This window comes from Dicentrarchus labrax, unplaced genomic scaffold, assembly GCF_905237075.1.
Source record: "Dicentrarchus labrax unplaced genomic scaffold, dlabrax2021, whole genome shotgun sequence".
NCBI classification, from domain to species: domain Eukaryota; kingdom Metazoa; phylum Chordata; class Actinopteri; family Moronidae; genus Dicentrarchus; species Dicentrarchus labrax.
In genome coordinates, this window is record NW_026136709.1 from 9,177,771 (window position 1) to 9,196,051 (window position 18,281).

General features: G+C 36.7%; 2 protein-coding genes across 2 annotated transcripts in view; both read right to left on the reverse strand.

Annotated features, from left to right (window-relative positions):
• Positions 1-5,469, reverse strand: part of LOC127369790 (B-cell receptor CD22-like) — a 40,603-nt gene extending 35,134 nt beyond the window's left edge. The window contains exons 1-6 of the mRNA XM_051411531.1: positions 5,345-5,469; positions 4,907-4,982; positions 4,253-4,636; positions 3,817-4,122; positions 3,457-3,714; positions 1,076-1,081 (exon numbers count right to left, since the gene is read on the reverse strand). Of these exons, the coding sequence (XP_051267491.1) occupies positions 1,076-1,081; positions 3,457-3,714; positions 3,817-4,122; positions 4,253-4,636; positions 4,907-4,979 (1,027 nt within the window). The 5' untranslated portion in view covers positions 4,980-4,982; positions 5,345-5,469. The remainder of the gene's footprint in view (positions 1-1,075; positions 1,082-3,456; positions 3,715-3,816; positions 4,123-4,252; positions 4,637-4,906; positions 4,983-5,344) is intronic.
• Positions 5,470-6,492: 1,023 nt separating this feature from the next.
• Positions 6,493-17,955, reverse strand: LOC127369807 (uncharacterized). Its single transcript, XM_051411544.1, has 16 exons — positions 17,929-17,955; positions 17,578-17,653; positions 16,892-17,275; positions 15,650-15,955; positions 14,972-15,244; positions 14,805-14,895; positions 14,674-14,710; positions 14,011-14,061; positions 11,629-11,719; positions 11,228-11,290; positions 10,574-10,957; positions 9,780-10,085; positions 9,418-9,678; positions 8,845-8,938; positions 8,132-8,171; positions 6,493-7,775 (listed from the first exon to the last, which is right to left on the reverse strand). Exons 2-16 carry the CDS (start codon positions 17,648-17,650, stop codon positions 7,533-7,535), a joined length of 2,697 nt encoding a protein of 898 aa, XP_051267504.1. The 5' UTR covers positions 17,651-17,653; positions 17,929-17,955; the 3' UTR covers positions 6,493-7,532.
• Between the last annotated feature and the right edge of the window lie 326 nt (positions 17,956-18,281).

Here is an 18,281-nt window from a genome sequence, read left to right on the forward strand (position 1 = left end):
TGATTGATGTTTATTGAGTTTTTTGATTTCCAATTTAGGAGAATTGTTTTCTTAGCGACAGTTAGAGAAATCAGCAAGCTGTTCTTGTATTTGTTTTTTTATGGTGATTACTGAAATGTCTCCTAGTAAGCAGAGCTGTGGGGATGAAGGGATTCTGCAGTCCAGTATGGTGGAGAGGTTTTTTTTTGACAGAGTTCCAAAAAGAGTGAACCGGTTGACAAGCCCAGAGTGCGTGAAAGCAAATGTCTGTGGTTACTAATCCCATTTTCTGCATTTTATATTGTGTGATATGTGTTTGGTGGATGGTTTTGTATTGGATTAACTGAAGGTTTGTATTGGATGTCATGGCAAATATATTTTTATTTATATCTATCCAAAAGTCTGATGAAGGAGAGATGTTCAAATCAGCATTCCAGTGGGCTATTGGGAGTGTTATTGAATCGTCTGAAGCTAATATTAGTCTGTATAATTTGGAGGTTAGTTTATTTAAATTTGTAAATAGAATTATATTGTCAATTATTTCAGAAGGTTCAAGTCGGTTGTCATTTGTGTACATTTTTGATTTGAGTATGGATTTAAGTTGTGAGTAATTTAAAAATTGATGTCTATCGGAGCTGTGTGATACCTTTTTGTGCCCATGTGTGATAGTGAAGAGAATTGTTGTGGAGTTTAAAGTCAGGGTTGTGCCATATTGGCGTATACTTACATGGTGCTGGAGTGGAATTGAAGATCTTGAGGACTTTCCACCAGGCTGTCAGAGTTGTGGAGATTACTGTGTTTTTGAAGCAGGGATGTCATTTGATGGTTGTATTTAAGAAAGGTAGACCTGAGAGTAAGAAGTTTTGGCAATAGTGCTGTTCTAGGTCTGACCATGAGGTATTGTGGTTGGTTTGGTCTATTTAAAATTGTGCAGTTTAAATAGACCGCCAGATTGGAAGGGAGTGCTTGGTTAGTGATTATTGAGCGAGGCATGTCATGTGTGTATATCAGCGCAGTTCAAGTTGACTGCCTGAACTAAAACATTAACTTTATGTGTTGTTGCTCACTTGTGTGCAGTCACTGTGATCACACTGACCTTTATCTTTGCTGTTCTGCATTGCTGCACTGATGAGAGATCAGCGATGAAAATAAATGAAAATGATTATATTTTAAATAAAAACTGTCCTCACTTCCAGCGCCTTTATTTGTATATTACACCGTCATCATTAAATGACATAATGAGTCACTGTATATACTGACACAAATCATAGAATAAGTGATAAACTGCTAATTTCCTGCATTGGAAACAATGAAAAAATACTGTAGTAAACTGGCTGAAAAGTCCTGAAAAAACGTTACCAAACATAAGAGCGTTTCAGTTGTATGTGTGAGAGCTTTTCAGTAGTGTGTGCAAGCAAATAATCTTCCAGTTGTTTATGTGAGAGTGTTTCAGTAGTGTATGTAAGAGCATTTCACATTGTGAGAGGTAATTCTGAATAATGTCCCTGACGGCCCCTCATAGCAGGAAGACACACACAGGGACACACGACCAAACATAATTCAGCATTTCACTGCACGGTGTAGAAAGATGTAATATAAGCTGGAAACTGGAAAAAACCTGAAGCGCTGTGGCCAGAAAGGGTCATGAAACTGTTCTACGAAGACATTTGTCTTAAAATAATAACTTTTTGAATAAAATATTTTAAGTGAGGGATTGTGGGCAGCTTTTTAGAACAAATAAAGTGTTTGCCCATAATGCTTTGAGAATTGGAACAGTGGCCAACAGTGCAGCCTGGTGCTCATATTTTGTGTAACCAGTTATCAACAATTGTCATATCGAACATGAAATCAAATTAAAATAAAATAAATCCATGACGGTGAGAGAAGAATGTTTAACTGGTGTAAAACGTATACACACAAGAAAAGAAGGAGGTATAACCTAATCAAATTACTGGTTAGGTCTGCATTAAAAAAATATATTTTTAGAGAAAAGAAATTACACATTTATAGTTACAATAATGAGATGACACACTGGCTTGATTGGCATAAATTGAGGATAGCTCACTTGTACCACAGTGTTACTGTCTGCAGGGGGCAGAATTAATGTGTCAATCACAGAAGTGCTTCTTGAATTTGAGCCCACACAAAAAAGATACCCCTCTCATTATTTTTTACGTGCTAATATATTGTGGATACACTATTGTTCAAGTTGAAATATGATTATTAGCATTTTTATAAGGTTGATACTTTTTAATTACAGTACAATTACTCATGTTTAAATCCAGGAACAATGTTTTTTTCAGTAATTAAAATACAAACAAATTTGTGAAAAAAACAATATGTAGAAACTGAGATTCATTTTGACATTGCCTCAACAGATTAAAAAAACATTTTAAACTAAAAACTACTGGTAGTGTGTGTGTGTGTGTGTGTGTGTGTGTGTGTGTGTGTGTGTGTGTGTGTGTGTGTGTGTGTGTGTGTGTGTGTGTGTGTGTGTGTGTGTGTGTGTGTGTGTAGAAATGGTTGTGGTGTCTATTTCAAAACAAAACAACTCATTTTATTATCACTTGAGCGTAGATATCCTCTGGACTGTCAGCAGTGTGAGTTAAGCTGTTTGCTGGCTTTGACACTTTGACCTGTGCATACAGTGTTTCCTGCTGCTGTCCACTGTCCTGCACTGAGTCAGAGGACGGTTCAGGTCTCCTCTTGGAGAAGTCGATCTCTCCATAATGGATGTCTTCTTCCTTCTCATCTGTTTTTCTTGCTGACTCTGCAACAGTCAGCTCTTCACCTGTTGGACTCTGCACAAACATGAAATGTTGTTAGTATCTGGATGTGGACTTTCATCTGCCAACAGGATATTTTGTCACACTTCCTGTTTCTTCATATTTTTACTTATAAAGAATATCTCAGTCCTTAATGTTCAGTCCTTTATGCTTTCATATATCTACACGGTCACTGTGAGCAGGTGCAACACATTTATAGTGCAGTGCTGTACAGAGGAGTTTAGTATTTTCCCACCTGATTCAGTTGCTGAGTTGAATCTGTAGACTTCACCCGCCTCCAACGCACAAGAATGCTGTAAAACAAACCATTAAAGAGAAATCTAGATAAGTACATAAACTGAATGTAGAAAGATGTAGACGACTGAGAAGTTGGTACAGAGAAGTAAAAATCATGTAATCATCTGTGCCTTTAACAAGAATGTGAGCGTAGCTGAAATATACAAGTAACTGAGTCACATTAGCTGCTTTTAATTTGTGATACTTACCAAACACAGACAACCAGGCAGATGAGCATGATGATCCCAATAATTCCTCCAAGAACTGGCCCCCACTGTAGAGATCCATTGGGTGGTTCTGTTCATACAAACAAACTAAATATGAGAAACTACTAAAAGAAGACATGTAACTAAAGGGTAATGCAGAAACTTTTCAAAGATCAAAGTAAGGGGACACAGTCCAGTTCAGTATTTACCTTTAATATTAAGACAAATTGATGATGTTTCATTGCCGAGATCATTTGTAGCCACACAGTAATAAACTCCTCCATCTGTCACATTGAAGCTGTAAAACGGTCCTTCAGATACAATCATGGGTCCATCTTTGCTGTTCTTGAACCAGGTGAAGCGGCTGACGGGAGGCTTGGCTCTGCTGGAGCAGGTCAGGTTCACCCAGCTACCTGCTGACACCAAACCTGATGGACTGATGGACACTGAGGTGTCTTTAGGAGCATCTGAGGAAAATGTGAGATTAACTTTATTCATTAAAAATCAGCTGATATCCCATGAATCATCATGTGCTGACAGGATCCAATAACAAACTCTGGTTGTCTTACATGAAACACTGAGAGTCTTTCTCTCCTCTGCTGTCTTGTTATCTTTTCCTTCATTCACAGGATATCTGACAGAACAGGTGATGTTGTATCCATCATGTTGGTCTGACAGAGTGAAGCTCTCCTGGATTTTAGTTGTGAAGGTTCCATCTGTGTTTTCCTCTATTTGGTTGTGAGAGTCTTGTTGGAGATTCCAGGTGAGTTTAGGAGGGGAGTGTGGACAGGGAGTGAAAGCTGAGCAGGTTATAGTGACAGACTGCTTCTCCTTCAGATCACCTGGGATCTCAATTCTGGGGCTCGGAGGAGAATCTGTGGTTGAGAAACAGAGAGAACCAAGAAATATATACATTGTTTTGTTTTTGTGTCAAAACTGCCTATTTTTTGTTTTATTCTAAACAATAACATTATAGACTGACTGAAAGAAACAAAGCTCTCTTACCTTTAACTGTTATTTGAAGAGGATCACAAACAGCTGTTGCTCTGAAAGGCCAGTTCATGATTCTGAAGTAGTATTTGTCCGTATAATTTGTGATTAAACTGGAAAACAGAGTGGTGCAGTTTTTCTGACTCAGGTTTCCAATAATATTTATTGGATACGTGTTAACTGTCTTACTACTGTTGAAAATCACATTGTTTGGAAAACTCCAAATACTTGAGTCAGTTTTAATCCACACTCCAAAGGTTTCTCTGCTGCTGTCATAATCTTTTTCTGGTTCAGAACTAAAGTTACATGGGATTTGCAAACAAGATCCACTCAGTGCTTCCATCTTCTTTGGTGCAGTAATGAAGAGGTTTGACTTCTGAGTACAATCAGCCAAAGCACCTGTAAAATCAGACTCATGATGAACAAAATGTGGAAAAAATCTGCATGAAGAGAAAGTTCATGATAAACAAATCAGCAGTGTGTTGCATGCTGGTCCTTTTCCCCGTCCTGTTAACAATTTCTATATAAAAATTTCACTTTGCAGTCAGGACATGAACAGTTGGAAAAAGTAACTCTATCTGCACTGGTCTTTCTGCTTTGTTTCTAAATGAAGTCCAAACTGTAAATGATTAACGTCTCCAAATAAAAGTGACTGAACAAACAGCTCACCTGAAAGAAAGAAGACACTCAGTAACATGTTGGCTGTCACCATATTCACAGACAGGACTGCAATCACACTCATCACCTGGATTTACAAACACAACAGTGCAGTTTAGTTTTAAATATGTTTTTGGAGATTTTACAAATAATTTGAGTAACTGTAACATTATCCTAAAGTGCACACACTCGCACCAGAAAATTCCACCATAAACCCAGGATTCACAGTGTTATAATCATCATTTAACATCTTCAAAACTGCAGTTTCAAACATAACATTTAAAGTAAATTCTGAATAATACCACACTGGTGGATTTATGCCTTTTCATGTTCAAGTTACTTCTCACTTCTTACATCTTAATTCTTCTAAATAAGACCCCATCAAATAAGATATTTAAAAATAATTTTTCTGTAGAATTTGTGAAGAGTAACAAAATAATCTTGTCTTACCAGACAAACACACAACAGGAAGAGAGCAGCAAGGACATCCTTTGGTGGTGATTATGACTTTAAAGTGGAAATACTTTGAAAATGGTCTGAGGTGCAGCACACCAAATAACCAACTTCCCTTTTTAATCTGTTGTAATTTAAAACCAAGTTGACTTCCCATGTTTCAAAACTACAGAGTCAGTGTCGGACCTGGCATATGCAGCGCCCTAAGCAAGCTTCCCCTGGCAAAAGAAACATTTTTGAATTAAAATATAATTCACAGTTGCGGCATACTTTGAAAAACTCTCATACACTCTTTAAAATACTGAAGTACTTGTCATGTACAAGTATATTCATGACGACCCGGTAATTATTTATTGTACACAACCTCCCTTTGTTGCAGCTTCCTCCCACATTGCCTGGAGATCTATGTTGAAGTATGTTTCAGGCACATGCTTCTTCTTTCATACTTCAATATCAGGTTGCTTCACCCTCCATGTCCAAGCGTGAAGGAGAAACTATGGTGGCTGTGAAACATATAAAAGGTGTGAATGGCCCTAGCTGGAACCAGTGTTTGGTTTGTCTCTTCTGGCCTACTGTGGGAATATGGTGGTTAAACATGGTGGTCTCCATGGAAGACCACCTGCAACATCTGTAGATATAAAAGACTCATTCTAAGGTAACAAAAATGATTCTCATTTTCAGGTGATTATGACAATTCATATTATATTGCATTTCTGGCAACAGATCCTCCTAAATGTTACACACTAGACCTTTAAAGGTTCAGTATGTAGTGAATTTAGTTTAAAACATTCAAAAAAGAACTAAAACTATCAATAGATCATGCAGAAATAACAGTTTTGATGTTATCTCAAAGGCGTCTGGTGTTGAAGAGACATCTACTGAAGTTAGCATGCTAACCAGCTAGGCTTGGCCCGGGTTGTCTCATAATACCACATTGTAGCTCAAAAGGCTATAGTGAATCACTGTAGCATCCAGTACTCCCTCAGTCCAACAACAGCAAGTTGGTTTTCATGCCACACCAACACTCCTCCAGACCTCCCACTGACTGTATGGGACTGAGCTGTATTCTTACAGCAGCTGCAGTTGGTGGTTACTCTGGTGATATGCTGCTCCCTATTTGTTTGGAGTATGAATTCAACAGGTGGTCAATTCTTACATATTACATCTTTAATATAAAAACAACAAAGAAGTGAGTTTGCAGTATTTCAACAAAATTTCTACTTAATTATTAATTATCAAATTCCAGTTGGTTTAGGTTGTAAATGAGCTACATAGCACATGACTTTTAGACAGACAGTCTGCAGAAAAAACACCAATTTCTCAGTTACTGATTGTATCTTGAGACAGGAAGAAGAGGAAGGGGATGTAAACTCAACCAAATTAGTTTGTGCAAATATTTGACTGTTTTATTTGTCATCATCTTATTTATATAGGAAATGTCGCAATTTGTTTGTACGGTACTTATTATTGCTATCAATTTCAGCTTGATATAAAAAACATTTGTCAGAAGTCAAGTGATTGTGCAATGTATTGTGCTGTGTGTGTTGTCTCCTCTATTTGTATTTTATCTATTTATTTGCTATCTCTTCTATTTGTATTTTTCTATTTATTTTATTAGGGACTGCGGATGCAAATTAGCAGTTTTGCTATAATCCGGCATGTTTACAGAGATGTTTTAATATCAATGTTCATTAATGTGCACTGTCCCTATCCAAAAATAAAGCATTATTATTATTAAGTAACTATTCCTCTTAGTTATTTAAAATTTCTTGTGATCAAATGGTATGATTTCGATCATGTTTACTGGACTACACCAGTGTGTTTACTCACAAATGTGGGTCACAATGACTCCACTTCATCATTGATCAAAACACAAATCCACAGATGATAAATAAATAAGATGCATATATGGAGCAAATCATGCTACGTGTTATGAATTAGAATCAGCATTATTGATTTACTGTGTGTGTAAACATACAGGGAAATTTTACCCTGGCTGAGTTATATACTCGCAAGACCAAAAACAAATTACAGGAAGGAAAAGTAGTTTTGAGACCTCAAACATCAAATGTACTGTTAAAAAAAATGTCACACTTGAAATTAACTGTAATGAACTGCAGGAAGTGGAACCATTTCCTTGTATTAATGAACAGTATTTGTTTTTAAAAAAAAGATGCGTTCATATTCATTTTTTCTTGACTTGAGCATAGAGAGCCTCTGGGTTGTCAGCAGTCTGTGTTAAGTGGTTTGCTGTCTTGGACACTTTGACCTGTGCATACAGTGTATCCTGCTGCAGTGCATTGTCCTGTACTGAGGCAGAGGACGGTTCAGGTCTCCACTTAGAGAAGTCAATTTCTCCGTAATGGATGTCTTCTTTTTCTGTTGCTCTGGCTGGTTTTTGAACAGTTGGCTCTTCAGTTTTTAGGCTCTGTGAAAAACGGACCAAAAGAGAAATGTTGAACCTTCATCTACTTCCATCCTCTCACTTAGCTCCCACTGCTATAACAAAGCGACATCACAATATTCTGCTTTTCTTGGGTACGATAATGTAAAATCTAGGTGTTGTGCCAAAAAATACTTGAAAAATAATGTGAAAGTGTATTCGTTAGTGGATTGTTAGTGTGGGTTGTTAACAGGATGTTTCATCACTTTTCCTGTAGGCTATTTCTCTCTTTTTACTCACTGAAGAGGAACATCTACGTCTTATGAGTGCAGTCACTATGAATCGCTAGAAACGTATTTATGACAGACAGTTCTATACTTTACATTTAAGTATTATCTCACCTGTGTCCGTTGTGAACTTGTGTGTTTTGATTTTAACCAGCTGGAAAACATAAGAGGGCACTCAGCTTAATTGTTTGTGTAATAACAACAACAACAATAATAATTACAATAATAACATTAAGCCTTTATGTATTTAACAAGTTTCAATACATCAGTTACAAAAACGCTTTAAATACAATTTAAAAATCATCAATGAAATACATTTGAAGACAGGATCTAAGGTTTCTTACACTAAATTGTCAATATTAGTTTGTGAAATATCTTGTGACTTCCAATCACTGACTCAGACACCCATTTATCTCATTGAAGTAAAGTTATGTGTTATTGAGAGACTCAAGATAAAATAATGATGTCATCTACATAAAACTGCATATCTGTGTTCTGTGTATGCTGTGAAATTGTGGCCGCACACGGACACAACAGTAACGACCCAAGTATTGAACCTTGAGGAACTCCACAAATGCACATGTGACGTTAAATTCTGAGTAACTGCAAACAGGTATATTGAAGAAATGTAATTAAAACTGCCTGACCCTGAGTTTTCACCCTTTTTCTAAGACAGTCAGTCAAAATAGAATAATCAGCAGTATCAAATGCAGATCAGAGCTGTAAAAGAACTAATACCAAGTGTCATTAAGATAATCACACATTAAAAATAATACAATTGCTTTGGATCAATAGATCGGGATATGAAATTAAATTTAGATACTTACCAAATGGCAACAACCACACAGATGAGTACAATGACCCCAATGATCCCTCCAACAACTGCCTCCAATGGTGAAGAGCTACCAGGCTGTTTTGCTCCTACAGAAACAAAAACATAAAAAAGTGACTAAGTCAAGTTAAGAATTATGGCTGTCACCCAGTTTTCATGTAATAAAGCTTTATAATAAAACTAAATTAATTGTGAAAAATCTTTTGTTTAACTTTTCCTCCTTTTTTGGGTTGCTGAAATGTTCCTTTCCGCTTGTTTTCCATTATCAGCCTCTTCATTTCTACTTTCCCATATTGTCAAGTCTCCTCTCATTCACAAAACTCTGTTTTCATGTCCTATCAACAACACTTTTCTTTGTAAAAAGTTTATATTGACTTTATACGTTGTATCAACCTAATTTTTTAGATTATCTTTTCTTATTTCACTAGAAGATACAGTACAATTTGTTTAACTTTATTTGTCAGAAGAATCCATGATGAAAACAATAAAAGCTCTCCGCCCACCAAGTTTATCTGTCTCTGATCTCACAAAAGAGTAACAAAGTAATCAGATTCAGTTCTACATTTACCTGCACTGTACAAATGAATCAGTGATGACGACTGAGTACCAAAATCATTCATTGCCACACAGTAATAATCTCCTCCATCTGTCACATTGAAGCTGTAAAACGGTCCTTCAGATACAATCATGGGTCCATCTTTGCTGTTCTTGAACCAGGTGAAGCGGCTGACGGGAGGCTTGGCTCTGCTGGAGCAGGTCAGGTTCACCCAGCTACCTGCTGACACCAAACCTGATGGACTGACGGACACTGAGGTGTCTTTAGGAGCATCTGAGAAAATGTGAAATTAACTTTATTCATTAAAAATCAGCTGTTATCCCATGAATCATCATGTGCTGACAGGATCCAATAACAAACTCTGGTTGTCTTACATGATACACTGAGAGTCTTTCTCTCCTCTGCTGTCTTGTTATCTTTTCCTTCATTCACAGGATATCTGACAGAACAGGTGATGTTGTATCCATCATGTTGGTCTGACAGAGTGAAGCTCTCCTGGATTTTAGTTGTGAAGGTTCCATCTGTGTTTTCCTCTATTTGGTTGTGAGAGTCTTGTTGGAGATTCCAGGTGAGTTTAGGAGGGGAGTGTGGACAGGGAGTGAAAGCTGAGCAGGTTATAGTGACAGACTGCTTCTCCTTCAGATCACCTGAGATCTCAATTCTGGGGCTCGAAGGAGAATCTGTGGTTTAATCAAACACATTTTACACTAAAGAATACAGTACATTGTAGGTTGTACCATTGAGCCTTTTATTGTAAAACTGAGTTCAGGACTTAAACTGAGTTTAAATCAGCTTCATGTGGAAAAAAATATTATATCATATATATATTTATGTATGTATGTATAAATATCATCATGATATGTCAAAATTGGTTGGATGTTTATAAGTAGGTAGATTTGGTCCTCCACTGATAATAAAAGTGAAAGAGTAACAGATGAGACTTACTTATTTCCAAGCCAGTTGAAAATGCATGCTTTTAATAGCAATACACTAAAATACATGTTATACAATATGTTAGATGGTTTCTGTAACATTTGGCCAAAACTGATACTGATCTTCCTACAGTAGATATTTGGTTTCACAATGAAGGTTAGAGTCATGGTGCTTGACGTTCAAGCCAAAGCTGCAACAATAACACTGAAAACTGACTAAAACAAAACTCTCTTACCTTTAACTGTTATTTGAAGAGGATCACAAGAAGCTGTTGCTCTGAAAGGCCAGTTCATGATTCTGAAGTAGTATTTGTCTGTATAACTTGTGATTAAACTGGAAAACAGAGTGGTGCAGTTTTTCTGACTCAGGTTTCCAATAATACTCATTGGATACGTGTTAACTGTCTTACTACTGTTGAAAATCACATTGTTTGGATTATTGCCAAATTGAGGGGCATTTTTAATCCACACTCCAACGGTTTCTCTGCTGCTTTTAAAATCTTGTTCTGATTCAGCACTGAAGTTACATGGGATTTGCAAACAAGATCCACTCAGTGCTTCCATCTTCTTTGGTGCAGTAATGAAGAGGCCGGCTGGATTAGGACAATCAGCCAAAGCACCTGTAAAATCAGACTCTTGATTTACACATATTGGGAAAAACTCTGCATGAAGAGAAGGTTCATGATAAACAAACTACAATTCAGCAGAAGCATGTTAACTTCTTTTCCTGTTAACAATTTCTATATAAAACATTTCACTTTGCAGTCAGGACATGAACAGTTGGAAAAAGTAACTCTATCTGCACTGGTCTTTCTGCTTTGTTTCTAAATGAAATCCAAACTGTAAATAATTAACGTCTCCAAATAAAAGTGACTGAACAAACAGCTCACCTGAAAGAAAGAAGACACTCAGTAACATGTTGGCTGTCACCATATTCACAGACAGCGTGTTCCCTGGATTTGTAAACACAATAAAACTGTTACTTTTCAATTGCATTAATCATGTCACTTTTTATGTTTTTACAAAGAATTCAACTTCCCTATTTCAAATTCCAACAGGAAACCTGCCCTGTACAACCAGAGTTCACAGTTTTTTTCATAATGATAAACAATAACTGCGCTTTAGAATAAAGAAAGAGCATTAAAAGAGAAAGAATACAACAAAACATTGAATTCATGTTCTCTTCCAATAAAGTAAAACTAAAACACCAATAAATAATATCTGAATAAGTAGAATAATCAAAGTTTTAGTTTAAGAAGCAAAGAAATAAAACCAGTAAAAGTTTCCTTACCAAACGAGTCCACAGATAGAAGATAAGAAAAATGGAAGTGTTGTGACTTTCTAGTACGAAGCAATTTCTCACTTTTAGTAGCAAAGACTATCTAACCTAGCAGCTATAATGGAGAGAAAAGTAGTTTACAGGCAGAGGTTTTTCCCTACTGCTCATTTCCTGTGAAGGAAGTCAGATATTTCAACATCTTAAAATCTTTTGGGTTCAACATGACTCATTGCGTAGCCCTGGCTAAAATACTTTTCGACTTCAAGATGTGGATAATTCATGTAGTCACCAGAAAGTCAATTGTTTAAAAAGAGAGATTTAACATGTATAAATATGGTTAAAAACATGGATATAAATATTGTTTCAAATGTAAATGGAAGGTTAAAATGTTTAAATATACAATAAGATCTATATTATTATATAAATATAATTACAGTTCATAAGTCAAAGGATGGAGTTCATGTAAATATGTAAATTAGCATAGTTTGTTTTATATGTATTTGTATTACGCATTTGTATTCAGCCTTACAGCCTAACTTGGTTTATGCCTGATATGTCAATCTTTGTTTTTCTTTATTGTAGTATGACTGTTCTGGATTAAACAGCCAACCGAATTACCTTCTCAGGTAGAGGGTCGGGGCTTAGTCATAACCTGCTAGCTCCGGTGTTTGTGGACAGAAACAGATTATCACCGTCGAGTGAACTGTGAATATTGTACGAGAGCAATAATGTTCATAACGTTGTGGTTGACGACCAGTTGCCCTAAGGGTTTGAACTTTTGCGATCAACAAGAGCTAAATATGAGTTGGTGAACCTTTTCCTGTACTGTGACTTAATGTTATAGTGTAAAAAACGACTTGTGTTGCTAATTGCGATTAGCGAAGTGTCATTAGCTTTGCCATGAAACAGCAAATGGACTTGATTTATCTGATTCAGGAGACGGACATTTGTGACTGTAAGTGAGGATTGGGAAAGCTCTTCTGGACCACTGGGGAGACTGTTTCCCCCCTGCTGTGCACTGTTGCTGCTGTTTCTTCTTTGCTCTCCCTTTGACCATTCCCGGGTTCCGTGAGTGCTGATAGCTTTTAGGCCTCCACGCTCCCACGCCACGACTCACGCCTGCGACTGTTTGGTTTACATTTTGGGTTTATGTTGCAATGTGAGTGTATGTGTGTGAGAGTGTGGGCCCACAGTAAAATGTTGATGTTCACATGTTAAAGATGCTATGCACTGAAAATATTAGAGCCTTATTGAAGATGAAAAGAAAAGAGTCTTTAAGGTATTAGGAGAATACTATTTTGTGTTTATTAATATCGGGTATTATTTGTGTTTACAATTTTTTATGATTTACCTGAAGTATTATTATTTTGTGTATTAATAAATGACTAAATGTTGTCATATCGCTGTTGCATATCGCATTTAAAGCATATGTGTTGTGTTGTAGAATATCCTAAATAATACATATTTTGGGTGAATGCTTTTTGAGTTAATACAGGTTATTTGGTATTTTGGTTGAGTAAAAGGGAAATAAGGTCATAAGAGTTATATTATTTTGTAGGTACAGGTAATAGATTACTTAAAATTTAAACCATACCCAGGGCCCAGGCCATAGTACTATTACATGCAGCAGATAAATATAATCTACATAGCCACATGGGACGGGTGTTACAAATGCAAGCCTTTATACGTAAACATACATTTTAAATAATTGGCAATAACAATGACACTTTTGAACAATTGAAAGTATTAACTTTATACAGTTACCACAGAGTGTTTGCTGAAATCTGCGCTTTAAACGTTTATATTTATACATTACATTTGAATTACATCAGCAGTGATCTACAGTTACACAGAGACAGTACACCAATGTATATGCTAACACAAATGATAGAAAAAGTGATAAAAATGTTTTCTTCTGATGCTTGAAAAGCTGCATTTTTATTTTATTTAACACACATCACATACATCCAATGAAAATCAATGACATGATCTAAGCATATTTTAATTCAAACAAACAATGGCTCATTCTAAGGTAACGAAACGAAAGCACATTGACTTATTTTCAGGTGATTGTACACTAATGAAAACATGAATATTATATTCCATTTCTGACAATAGATCCTCCTAAATGTTACGCACTGGAGCTTTATGAACAAAAGAAACAGGTGCCATAAATCAGTTCAACATAAGGTAAATTATTAAAGATGTTTTACTTCTGAGTTATACTCACTTTAACTAAGAAACACAGAAGAAAAAGTAACATTAGTATTTACAGGCCTGGAGAAAACTAACAAGTAGAAACTTCAGACTGAGAGATGAATACAGAAGAGAAGATGCAGCATGTCGTTCCTGTTATACACCACATCTTCCTCCTTTCCTTGTGACTCATGTTGACAACTCAGTCACTGTGTTGGCATAGTGTGACTGTACTGCATCCTGTGGAGGCTAAAAACAGGAGAGAGTTTTAGTCACGTTAAAGCTCCAAATGACTATTACAAAATAGGTGTAACATGTCATTTGTGTATCTCACACACACAGAAGAAACAGGCTTGGACTGTCCCGATTTGGCCAAAAATAAATGACTGGTCAAAGGTTTAAAGCTGATTTGCAGTAAAGGTGCGGTCAGTCATTGTGAAGAACGATAGTTGATTGTTGAGTCTCATTCCTAGGTCATCAATTACAGACGCTTTGGCTGCCAAAATTACCGACCCCACATTTAAATGCTTTAGAATATAGTTTTATCCATGTTCGATATTCTGTAATCAGCAATCTGTGTTTTTATGATTGAATAAATTGAACCACTTGATGAAGATGTTAGCAAGAAATTGCCCATTTAAACATCCATCCATTAGTGTTCATTGGAGTTATGTTTCAGGTCACCTGGCTTATAGCCAATAGTCACTGAATCTTTAGCTGCTAAATGGTTCAGTGGTTGTTTACATCAGCAGTCAGCAAATGTCAAGTGTCATGATTTCAGTAATAAATATGCTACTACAATAAGCTCTGAATAGTCAAGAAAAAGTGAGATTCGCTGATATACCTCTCCTAGCAGCTTACCTTCACTGGTTTGGTGGAGTGTCTTAATCTAAACCAGCTGGAAGAGAAAGATGATAGAAGTAAGTTTTTAAGTTGTTACATTTAAAATTAGACCCATCTTGCAAATAATCATATGGAAAAGTTTGACTCACCACTCAAAGATGACCAATGCACTGATGAGCATTATGATTCCCACGGTCTTCAGTATAACATGGACGCCAACCAGTTCAAACTGTTGATCACCTGTAACACAACAGCATGGTCACCTTCTGAAATGGTATTGCTCTAAAACATCACAACCCATAATTCCTGCATTTACCTTCAAATATCAGCTGACGACCTGTCGATAGTTGAATGTCCAGATCATTTCTGCATCCACAGTAAAACAATCTGCCTCGATCACTGTTGGTCACTTTAAAGCCATAAACCTGTGTATCAACTCTGATCAGTTCCAGTCTGCCATCACTGACCATGAACCAGACAAAGTGGACAACAGGCGGGTTTCCTCTGCAGGAGCAAGTCAGGTTCACAACGCTGCCAACTGACACTGGATCAGTGGGACTGATGACCACTGAAGTGTCTCTGGGAGAGTCTGAAAAGATTTGGCATATGGAGAGATTTTGAAGTGATAACATAATATTTGTACAGTAGGAGAAAGAACATGTCACAGTAAAAAGGGATCCTTTGTGGTGATCAATAACCATTACGTGTAAACCACAATGCTCTCAAACAATTAGTCATTTTTAAAAATGTTTTCTCTGCAACTGCAGTATTAACATCATACAATTGCACTAATAATGCAACACTCTATTTATCTTCATAGGAGGTCCTTTTCAGCTCTCCTCATGGAAGGTCAGAGGTTAGGCTCTGCCATAAGGTTTAAGTATCACGCTCAAGAACTCCTTGGTAAGGCCATTTCTTTTATGGAAGTATGAGAACTTCATTTGTCTTTCCAATTGCTATGATCTTAATAAAATAAAATGAAATGAGGTCTTACATGAAACACTGAGAGTCTTTCTCTCCTCTGCTGTCTTGACATCTTTTCCTTCATTCACAGGATATCTGACAGAACAGGTGATGTTGTATCCATCATGTTGGTCTGACAGAGTGACGCTCTCCTGGATTTTAGTTGTGAAGGTTCCATCTGTGTTTTCCTCTATTTGGTTGTGAGAGTCTTGTTGGAGATTCCAGGTGAGTTTAGGAGGGGAGTGTGGACAGGGAGTGAAAGCTGAGCAGGTTATAGTGACAGACTGCTTCTCCTTCAGATCACCTGAGATCTCAATTCTGGGGCTCGAAGGAGAATCTGTGGTTTAAATCAAACACACATTTTACACATAATAAACATATATACATATTATGGCATGCCGTTTAGGAAATTAATCTTTGAATATATTGAATGAAACTTTGAATATACTGAATGAACCTTGAATATATGATATATATTGTCTTGTATTGTATATATGTATATACATATATACAATACAATACAATACACACAGATTTCCAGAATTTGGTAACAATATTTGTATGTTTCATTAAAGCCCCTGAAAACTTAATATCACATGAAATGCAAAGATAGATAGTTTGTTTTTCTTTTTGAAGTGGGGTTGTATGAGGTAGCCTACTTATCCACAGTCAGTGTATTACCAACAGTAGATCGCAGTCGGATTGTCCCCAGTTTGGAGATGCAAGCAGGAGTACCAGCACGGAAGCTAAGCAATGCACTGCTGTGGATGGGGGCAGCATTTAGACACCAAATAAAAAGCCCACCTTAAAAAATGTGTATAAGTTTAAACCTGCTACTTTTTTCGCCCCCTCTGGCAGTGAGAGTACTTACACACGCAAAACACAGGTGTATCACAGTCAGTGATCGATACAAAACCCACAGTTCAACTAACAATGAATAAGACCATATCTCATTAAAAAACAGGAAGTCTCACTTTCTACAATATGGGACCTTTAAACTGATACATGCTTTGTTTTTAGGTGAGCAAAAATCTGTTTTGTTGTTGCCCTTGTCAACAGCAGTGCATTGCCTAGATTCCATGCCGGTCTGTCTGCTTCTCCGAACTGAGGGCATGTTGACTGCCATCTACTGTAGGGGGAACACTGACTATGGGTAACCCCCCATTCAAAACAAGTAAAAAAGCTTAAAGCTGCCAAAGTACAGCCTGACAGAACTGCTAGCATGGCTTATTATTCCTAAAAAACAACTAAAAAACATTAAAGACTCTCTTACCTTTAACTGTTATTTGAAGAGGATCACAATCAGCTGTTGCTCTGAAAGGCCAGTTCATGATTCTGAAGTAGTATTTGTCTGTATAACTTGTGATTAAACTGGAAAACAGAGTGGTGCAGTTTTTCTGACTCAGGTTTCCAGTAATATTCATTGGATACATGTTAACTGTCTTACTACTGTTGAAAATCACATTGTTTGGATAGAGGCCAAATTGAGGGTCACTTTTAATCCACACTCCAAAGGTTTCTCTGCTGCTGTCAAACTGTTGTTCTGATCTAACTCTAAAGTTACATGAGATTTGCAAACAAGATCCACTCAGTGCTTCCATCTTCTTTGGTGCAGTGATGAAGAGGCTGGCTGGATTAGGACAATCAGCCAAAGCACCTGTAAAAATGTGTGAAATAAAATATATATTATAATTATATATATATATAAGTATATAATCAAGAAAAAGCCTGAATATACTGCAGCAGTAATAATTAGCGTTATAATCTTTTGTAACTGTACAGTTTTCTAATGGTGGTTAATTTTTTGTTGGTTTACAACAAGTAGATAACAACTTAACCCCTAAATCCCCCACGAGACCCATTTATACCCACTAAAAGATCTCCATAATTACATCAGTATTGTCACAGTTACACAAGAACTCAGGCACAAAACACAGATTATACTGAACATCAGCTCACCTGAAAGAAAGAAGACACTCAGTAACATGTTGGCTGTCACCATGTTCACAGACAGGACTGCAATCACACTCATCACCTGGATTTACAAACACAACAGTGCAGTTACTTATCAGTAGTCTTAGTTGTGTCAGTTTTGCAAAATTTGCTAAGCATGATTGGTCTCATAAAGCAACTTCCCCACTTTAAACGCACACATGTACATGTCCTGTAATACTTCACTGTGATTAACATCTGCAGAGATACATTTTGACATGTTAAATAAATGAAACCTGAAAGATTTTATATTTCATAATGTAACTGTGGCTCAAAATAATTTGAAATAAAATCTGTAGAAACAGTAAGAAGCCTTACCAAACAAGCCCACAGCCAAAAGGGGAAACAATGAAGTAAGTCAGGACTTTTAGTTAATGTCAGGAAATGTATGCAGCAGGCTAACATAATTACAACCCTGGTGATATGAAATGTACACCAACACATAGAAACAAGGAAGACCAAAACAAAATACAACTTCAGTGACCTCTTCTTTTTCTCTCTCAGGGTCATATTGCTTTAACTCAATCACTCTACTGAATTCTGTGGAACAGGAACAAACACATTTCTAAATAAAGGCACAAAATGACTTTTTATAACTACCAGATCTACTGTACCAGCAGTTGACTGATCAAAAGGTCACACACAGGCCCAAACAAGTAAAGGCAATAGCT